At 38.8% G+C, this 9,733-nt stretch overlaps 1 protein-coding gene across 1 annotated transcript in view; it reads right to left on the bottom strand.

Moving 5' to 3' along the window:
- Positions 1 to 648: 648 nt before the first annotated feature.
- Positions 649 to 9,733, bottom strand: part of LOC136553774 (CD226 antigen-like) — a 28,453-nt gene continuing 19,368 nt past the window's right edge. Inside the window, 5 exon segments of the mRNA XM_066545584.1 lie at positions 649 to 723; positions 3,773 to 3,977; positions 5,095 to 5,354; positions 5,625 to 5,684; positions 6,504 to 6,616. Of these exon segments, the coding sequence (XP_066401681.1) occupies positions 649 to 723; positions 3,773 to 3,977; positions 5,095 to 5,354; positions 5,625 to 5,684; positions 6,504 to 6,616 (713 nt within the window).

Here is a 9,733-nt window from a genome sequence, read left to right as displayed (position 1 = left end):
TACAAAAATAATAATCATCATCCTTAAAAAAAAACACACAAAAAAGCACACAAACAAAGAAACAAAACAAAACAAAAAAAACCACCCCTAGAATTGAAACCAGTACTGAGATCAATCCTCTGAACAATCCTCTGAATATTAAATCTTTCCTTTTTCTGAAGTAAGGTTTCTTATTTGGAGCTCTCAGGAGTAAACTAGCAAATGCTGGTAGCAGCTGTACTTCACCTGTTCTGCCTGCTGTGTTTCCTTGGTCCTCTCCTGTCCCCTAGTCCTGGGATAAGACCTGGAGAGGAGGCAGGCGGTTAAGTTGCACAGTATCGTTAGAACAAGCTATTTCTGAGCATTCTCCAAAACATTTAGGTGCCTAACAGAGAAGGTGGGTGGGAATTTAGGTAGGTGGAGGTCATAAAGAAGGTAATTGCTGAACTACCCTGCCAAAGGAGGGGGTGCCCAGCTTCTTGTGTTCCTTGGTGGGTCCAGCCCTTAGAACAGCCTGTTTCCTCACTGAATCATTTTTTTACCCCGAGACACACAGCCATGGGAGAGCAGAAGACTAGCAGAAGGAGCAGTGTCATGAACGTATTACAGTCAGAGAAGTTCTTTCAGGTAAATGAATGTGTCTGAAATGAATAAGGAAAATAATAGGTTCTAACTTTCACCTTCTTTCGTGTACTGTGAGTTTCTTTTTCGTCCTGTTGATTCAAACTCTGGTGACTGCCTTTCCTACATTCAGAAGTCTTTTTCAAAGAGATGTGAGTTTACACCCTTGAAAGACTTTGTACTATTGATCATTGAATATTCCTTTGAACATTGAATTTAAACATTTCCCTTTTTGACCCAAGGAAAAAGATTATTTTTATTATTATGGAAAAGGTTTTACTTTTCTTTAATCTCATATATTCATTTTCAAATCACACAGATGGTAGTTACCCTAGAATACCCTTCAAGGTACTCAAAACTCATTTTTTTAATGACAATATATTTTACTACATTTATTTCCTTTCAGCAAAGTTTCTAAGACCTTAAAAAACCCACAGAAATATTTTACAGTTTAGATGGTATGCTGAGCTGGTTACTATCCATGGTTGTGTCATTTTGCTTCATTGATTCTTTTTTCCTCCCTCTTAACTATTTGAGCAAGTGATACAGCTTGAAATAGCACAGTAACTGTTCAACATAAAATTTCCAAATTACAGTTGATGGAGTTTATTCAAAAGAATTTTTTAAAATTCCAAAAGGAAAGGACAAATCTATGGGAAATATTGAAACTAAGCAGCAATAAACAATGGTTTGTTTACACTGGAAAGTCTATTTACATAATCCAAATAACAAATATTGGGTCCCAACCTGCCAGACTCATAAAATATTTAAAGAGTTCTAATATTGCATTTCAAATTGAGCTTTTGGAAGTTTCTCTTTTGTGTAGCTTGCTAGTTTTTAAACCAATAAGAATATTGATAAGTTTGGGGTTGTTTTCTTTTTGGTTTTATTTTGTCACTTGTTCAGCTGCTGTTCACTGATATTACTATGGTACAAAAATGAAGCTGTTGTTTTGAGATTGTTTTTTGAAAAAAAAATAACATATTGTTCTTATTATGCTATGTGTGATGTGATTTTCCCTGTGGATTATCCTACTGGTAGAACTAATATGTTTACGGTATTTGAATTAAAACAGATTACATACCTGCAAAGGAGTGCACTATAGATTTTGTTTTGTCTTCAAATCTCAAAAATAAGCAATTATTTCAAAAAGACAAGCTGAAAATACCAAGAGAGAAAAGAAATAAGGGCAATACCACAAATAGTCAAAACAATCTGGTATTCCAGATATTTAACCTCAACCTCTCCCTTTTTTTTTTTCCCCTCAGTAAAGCAGGGATGTATTCTGATGGTCTCTAAAAGCAGTAAAACAATACCATCTTCTCAGCTTATGGATGTTTGTGTATCTCCAGTTTGTCTCTCCAAATGAGACCTTCTGTGTAATCAAGTCCATTACATTGTTATTTTGGCATTTTACTATCAGGGGGACCATAAGAAATGACCTAATGCTACAAGATTTCATTTGTAAGGCTGTGCACAACTTAGAATTATCTGCTATGACATTTGATAACTCAGGAAATAAACCAACTTGTTAGTAGTACAGTTCTGTGTATCCTCATGAATTTCACATTCAAGCATTTGTATATCTGAAAACCTTCAGCAAGTGAAATTTAAAAAAAACCAAACATCCATTGCAACGTGTCCTTGTTCAGGAGTACAGAAAACCAAAACAAGATGTTTTTAATGGTATATGACATTGTAAACAAGTTAAGTCTTCAGCATAAGTTGAAAGGACATTTAGTTTAGGATTTTAGATTTTTAGCTGAAGTTTAGGATAACTACATGATGCTGTTATTGCTCAGATAGTGAAGAGAAGCCTTGTGTCCATGTTATTCTCAGAAGAAACTAGGTTCCTATTTTCCTGTGCACGTGAAGAAAGCTTTCCACTGGAGAAGGCTGTGCAAAATGTGCTTTTCGCTGTCAGGCTGTGATGCTCTTCCTAGCCAGCCAAGCAGAACCAGTACCTGATTTGTAGGCAGGCTCATGATGCCTCTACCACTAAACCCTTTCAAAAAAAAAACCCAAACAAAAACCCCAAATACCGTATCCAGCAACATTTTTACATATGCTTCAAGAGAAAAGTGGAATCAGGTATAGATGGGCCAGGCACACAGTTTGCAGTAAGCTGACATGATTATCAGCTGTCATGGTAACACCTTCATTTACTGGGATTCTGTCCTCAGTAATTCAGCAGATTTGTAAAAGGTCAAAAGATGCATAGATCCTAATTCTCAGGTCTGCCTTCTAGTTCTGTTTGTTTAAGGATTTAGTTTTTTGTCTGTTTGTTCAATTTCTGTGTGATTTCTTTTGTAGGTTTCAGCAGAATATATACGTATGCACACATACAACCACATATGTATGTGTATTGTTTTGTAAATGTTCTCAGTCATGCTTTCTTCTGCTTTGCACCATTTACTCATATACCTTCCATGTTCTCATTTATTTTTTGCGCAACTAAACCTTATAATAAATTATTAAATATAACCTGACAGTGACAGAGTCTTCCTGTTTTGTTTTCTTCTGGGCATGGGGGGGGGGGGGGAATGAAGGGGATGAAGGAGTTGGGGAGGAAAGCAGGGGCTACACTTCAATTGCATCCCCAAAAGGAAAACACTGAAATTGCTGTGGTGAGTGGCAAGAAGCCTGTAAAACCACAAAGCTGTCAGATACCAAGCTGCTGTTCATACTTTTAAATCTAGGTTCAAGGAGCCCTGATACATTTGCTTTTGTCAGCTGAATAGCACTGTTTGCCCGGCAGCAAAATAACACCTCCTGTGTGGAAAATCATGGGTATTTATTATTCCATAGAGCTCTCAATTTGAGATGCAAAAACCATGAACATAGACAACATCAAACACATTTTCTTTCTCACCCTGTCACATAGGCTTCTCATACACATAGATTTCTCAGACCAAATTAACTTTATGTAAACATATGCAGCTCCATTCTGCATATTAGAGCTGTTCTAAAATTGATCCTTAAGAGTCCACCTACTAGGAAAAAGTGTTTCTATTGCAGAAGGACAAATAGTCTCTAATCCTGCATATGAATTAAGGGATAGGGTAACTCTGCAGGCTGCAATACAACACCAGCACAGCCGGGGTCTCGTCACTGTCCTGCCAAAGCAGCTCAGGCCATACCAGCACAGCCAGTTTGACCTTCCACATCTTGCCAGCACAGAGAAAATAAAGTCTATTCTGTAAATAAAAGGCGTGTGCTTTGATTGCTTCATTCTTAAGAAAGAACTTAATGATCTTTTCTTATGTTTGTGTGAGACGTTTTTGCAGTTGACATAAATCTCCTCTGTCTGCCTGAGTGATGATTCTTCTCCTCTTCTTTCTCTGCTCTGTATGCCATGAAAATTGGATCTTCCATAACTGTTAGAAGGAGGCTAGAAGAACATTAAAAGGAAGAAAAAGAAAAGAAAAAAAAAAGAAAAAAAAAAGTTGAAGGACTTTTCTCAAAGCAGCTACTGCTTTGAAGAAGCAGAAAAATTTTTCTTCAGATGCTGATTTATTATTCAGAAGTATGAAACCATCAATAAAAATGGGGTTTTGTCTTCTTGTTTTCTGTGAATACATTTCAGATCCAAGTCATATGAAAAAAAGAAGTTGCAGCTTGAATATGCTTCCCAGCTCTCTCACATCTGGCCCCTGATAAAGCACCAGTGAAATGCTCCCTTCCCCTCACACACACTTCCCAAGTACTGATGCAGTCTCTCCTATACCCATCTTAAAACATGAATTATTCTGAAGCTATTGACTATGCTAAGAATTAGTCATTTCATTAAGACAACTGAATTTTACAGCGCCTGCGTAAACTGATATGGAGGAAAGGTGGTTTCTGAAGCAAAAGACTGGTCCCTAACCCTGGTCACTCTAGGAAGAGCTTCATCCCAGTACAAACAGTGACCCAACAGTCAGAATGAGAGAAATCTGCTTTATCAGGACACATTGACAGTGACATTGACAGTGGAGCTTGTCACTGGATCATACAGGAGTGAGATCTGAGAGGAGATAGGTGGAAAGGCAGAGTCTCACATCCACTGTGAAAATGGGGTCTCACATCCACCGTGAAACACTCACTTCCCTAAACACACCCCTGATTAAGGGTGTGAAGGGACAAGACAGAAGCAGTAAAATTTCCACTTCTAAACTTCAGGGCTTGAATAGGATTATTAAGGGGGAAAAAAAAAATACTCAGTGTTCCAAAACATAGACTGCTACAATACACAAAAAAAAAAAAAAAGGAGATATACTGAAACATCTATCCTAAAGAATTGTAGTGAAGTGGAACTTGAAAAAACAGATTAGACAAAGAGCATCATACAATATGATTTTTTGCCTTAGTTTTACAAATGATGACTTGAGGAAAAAAACAAAGACACAATTAATAAAAAGGCTATTGTTGTGTTGTGTTGGTATGTTCTGTTCCCCCATGTTTTGTGATGGTTCTGCCCTGGTTCTCCCTCCCCTCCCTGCTACTGTCACTTACCCCAGTTCCTCCCCGGTTTCCCTGGAGACCAATGTGTGTGTTTTTCCAAACCCCTCCCCGGTGCCCTGCCAGTCACTCTCTGCCACCCCCTTTTTCTCTGGAAGCTTCTGTGGAGGGCCTGGAGTGCCAGGCGCTGAAGCTGCGAGGCGAGAGAGCAGCAGGGTCGGCCTTCGCGAGCGTCCCGGCAAGCTGGTCAGCACCGCGCGCAGCCCGGGGGGCACTGTCCCACCCTCGGTCTTTGGGACTGCGCCTAAGGAGGGCTGTCAAACCAAAAGAGGTAACTTGTTAATAGCATTTAGAGACTACCAGAGTAGTCTCTAAATGTAGCTGTAAAGCACTAAGGGGTATTAATCAAAAAATAATAAATGGTAGTAATCATATTTTAAAATCGTCAATTTTTCCTGTCTATATAGTTTAAGATTAGACTATAAGATTCAGGGGATATGAAGAGTAGACACAGAAGAGAAAGAGGTTAATAAATATTAACAGGGCAAACCATGAGGAAGCTTCATCTCAACAGGTGACCTTACCCAGATCTGAGTAGAGTACAAAACTTTTGATAAAGCATCTGTGATCCTCCTCTTCTTTCTGAAGACATACATTTAGTCAGAAACATAGTGGAGGAAACTGCACCATACATGATAGTATAGTCTAAAATATCTAATTCTAGTATAATGCTGATATTGCTGACTTTGTCATTGAAACCAATAAAAACTATAAAAATACAGGTAGACTTGCAAACTGCAATATGCATGAGATTAGCACTGTATCATAAAAGCCTGAAAACACCCTTTGGTTTGGGGAAACCCTAATATGTTGCCTGAAATTCCACCTACATCATACATTGTGGTAGCGGAAGGAATACATTTTCTGCTCACTACTTATTTCCTTTGGAAGAAGAGAGATTCTTGATCAGACCACCAGAGATATTTGGCAGGGAATACAGCAAACTTACATAATGGTTTAATCCATTAATTTGGATCCAGCTGTAAATCTGGAACATTAAATCAGAGGACAAAAAATGTTAGAAGATTTAGAAAACTTGAAGATATCACCTGTCCTCTGTGCACAAAATAGGCATAGCAATGCCTAAGTTGATGTTGTTCCTGACAAATCACCCTTAACATGCTGTTTCAGCTAATACCACAGTAAGCATTTAGCTGACAAGGGAACTTGAGTATGCCATTTGTTTCCCCAGTGTGAAAAAATGGAAAAAAACCCCAGTAAATGTTACTTTTTCACAGGCTGTAGAAGTGATAGGTTTTTTCAAGTTTAAAATATTGGTGAGAAAATTAAATTTTTTACGTATACCTTTTTTTTTTTGGTTCTGAGGGGGATAGTAGGATGAGCTGTTAACACATCCATCCTTACCTGCTTCAGTATATTATGCAAATCGATTTGTTACTCATTTTTTTGTGATAAGCAGTGGTGATGCAGAAGATCAATAAGAAATCTAACACCAAAACAGCAGCAGAAATCCTTTCAGCTAGGTAGGTAATAAACCATTTGTGATCCCAAGCTGCTAAAATATGATTTCAATAAATAGAATTGGTAATTTGTAAAAATATAAATCAGCATGAACTTTTTGTTACAAACTAAGCTGAAAAATCAATGATTATATAAAGACATTATTCCATGACAGCTCATGTCAATATTCAGACTTTACAGCAATTTCCTCATTTCTAAAAAGCCTTTGTTATGCCGAAGCAGCTCTTAACAAAGTTGTGACTCGGATGACCAAAGGTGAGTGAACACAGCACAGTGATATGAAAAAAAAAAATGCTATACTTTGAATAATCCTTTTCTATCTCCTTCCCTCCCCAGTGAGAAAGCAGTTCATACGTAAATTACTCAATATATGGTTAATGAAAGTTCTCAGTCTACTTAAGAGAATGTTCTTGGCTAACAAAAAGCTGTGAGGAGTGGCTGACACCCCAGAGGGTTGTCTGAAAGCTGCCCTACAGAAGGACCTCAGTGGGTTGGAGAGATGGGCACAGAACTGTCTGGAATTCAATGAGGGCAAATGCAGGGTCCTGGAGAGAAAGGCACCTGGAGAGAAATAGCTCAACACGCCAGTACAGGCTGGGGCTGATGTGCTGGAAAGCAACTCTGCAGAGAAGGACGTGGGGGTCTTGGTGGACAACAAGCTGTCCATGAGCCAGAAGTGTGATCTTTTGCCTGAGAAGGCCAATGGGATCCTGGGGTGCATTGGGAAGAGCATTCCAGCAGGTAAAGGGAGGTGATCCTGCCCCTCTATTCAGCCCTAGTGAGGCCACATTTGGAGTGCTGTGTCCAGCTCTGGACTCCTCAATGCAAGAGAGACATGGAGCTCGTGGTGTGGGTCCAGCACAGGGCAACAAAGGAGATCTAGGGGCTGGAGAGTCCCTTTTATGAGGAAAGGCTGGGGAAGCTGGGCCTGTTCAGCCTTGAGAAGGGATGACTGAGAGGAGACATCATCAATGTCATGGCATCACAGAATCAGCTAGGTTGGGAAAAACCTTTGAGATCATCAAGTCCAACCTGTAAGTCCGTAAGTATCTGAAGGGAGGGTGCCAAGAAAATTAACGAATCCAGGCTTTTCTCAGTGGTGTTAATCAATAGAACAAGAGGCAATGGGCAGAAACTTATGCACAGAAAGATCCACCTGAATGTGAGGAAGAACTTCTTTACTGTGTGAGTGCCCAAGCACTGGGACAGATTGCTCAGGGAGGCTGTGGAGTTTTCCTCACTGGAGATATTCACAGTGCTGTGCCATGTGCTCCAGGATGACCCTGCATGAGTGGGGAGGTTGAACCAGTTGAGCACTGTGGTTTCTTCCAACCTGACCCTGTGGTTCTGTGATTGTAAAGTCAGTCCCATAGGAGACACCGAACAATCATTCAGTATTTCCATGCGCAGCGAGTTATTTTTCAGAGTATCAAGAAGATCATCTCAATGCTCAAGAGATTTTCTGTTCAGTACTGCACGCAATGGCATCAGTTATTTTCTGCTCTAATTAAAAAAAAAATCTGTTTTTAACAAAAAATTTTCACAAAAATTTCTCCTGTTATCATCCACCTTTTTTTAATCACCTAGTATCAATGACAGATATCAGGAAACCTGCCCCATTTGTTCTAGCCTAAGTAAAAAGGCTTTCTTTGAAAACTGCAACCTAGGCAGGAAAAGTTAAAGTTATAGTAACTTTGCTTGAAATGCATTGATTTCTTTGGAATGGAGTCATATCTTCAAATGAAACTAAATAACAACCTGTAATAACTAAAGGTAGAGACAGACAAGAAAATGGCTTCGAGGTATAAGCCGATTTATTCTTATAGTGCTCAAGTCTGTGGTGAGGTAATACTAATTTTTTAGGTGAAAAGCATTGGAGAAAAGAACAGAGGTAATATTATCAAAGTCACCCAGGTAATCCACAGCTCAAGCTCTCAGCTATTCACTGGTGAATGGGAGCTGAATTCTGTCTTCAGGTGTATTCTCTCTTTAATGTTCTCCTTACTCTACAATGAAACCACAGCTGCCCTGAAGTGTTTCCATTGGGGTAGATAAGTTATGTGCTTAGTTCACAGGCAAAGCAAAGCAATCAGTGTCACTAATGACAGTAATCCCAGCCAACCAACTGCTGAGCCATCACCAGATGGCTTTCCTCTCCAGGATCAAAAAGGTTCACATCTTCTTATCTGGCTGTCCTGAATTCCACATGAGACTTGCTCAGGCATGCCTCTTTAGTATTCATGCGTTCATTGAAAAGGATAACAAAAAATACTGATTACGGAAGAGTCTTATCCTTGAATCCAATGCTATTTTACTGGAAAGAACAAAGAAAGAAAATTCTCTCAGAAGTTTACACTAGTGAAGGTATGTGACACTATTAGAGAAGGCTGCCTGATAACACAAACCAACACCTTTTGTGTTATAACCATGTATGAAATCACTCTACTGCAGAATGTTTTCAGCTCATGAGTACTTTAAATGACAGGATGGTTCATATACCTACCTCCAAATTCAGGAAAAATTATAATGTCTTTTTTGACCAGCTGTTATGCTACCCACCAGAGAAGGCTGCTGTCTGTGCCAGGGAGTACTTACAGTAAATCAAACAAACCCCATCCTATAAGTAACAAGGGAAAAAAAATTTAAATATTTTATTTGATTGTCATCAAGGATGGGTGACTCTGGATACAGTTGTGGATTTCAGCAGCATGCCCACCCTTCAGTTTAACTGCTCCAGACTTTTAATTTTTTTTCCGAAGTTTCACCTTCAGTTTTATCAGGTTACGGTTATAATCTCTGAGTTAATGAGTTTGAGAGCTGAGATTATCCACTGTCAATTAAATATGGATGAGAAAAATCACTAGATTATTTTTCTTTTAACTAACAACAACTGAAAGCCCATGTGCCTTTTCTCATTTGAAGTGAGCAAAACCTCCCTTAGGCATTTGTTTTCTTTAACTACACAAAACCTTTTGTAATTACTGACTTTAACATCCCAGTCAAGATTTTGCAGAAACATGTCAGAGGCTTGTCATGTGTCTCTTTAGTTCTTATGTTCTCAACAAAGGTGTTCTGCTGACAGGAGGTTATTAAGTATATTTTCAGCATCAGTACAATTTCTGTCAAGTATTAGTATTTCCCTGCAAGTTTG

The sequence above is a fragment of the Molothrus aeneus genome, chromosome 1 (assembly GCF_037042795.1).
Source record: "Molothrus aeneus isolate 106 chromosome 1, BPBGC_Maene_1.0, whole genome shotgun sequence".
NCBI lineage: Eukaryota > Metazoa > Chordata > Aves > Passeriformes > Icteridae > Molothrus > Molothrus aeneus.
Note: the sequence above shows the minus strand (reverse complement) of the source record. Positions and strands in the feature narration are given on the sequence as shown.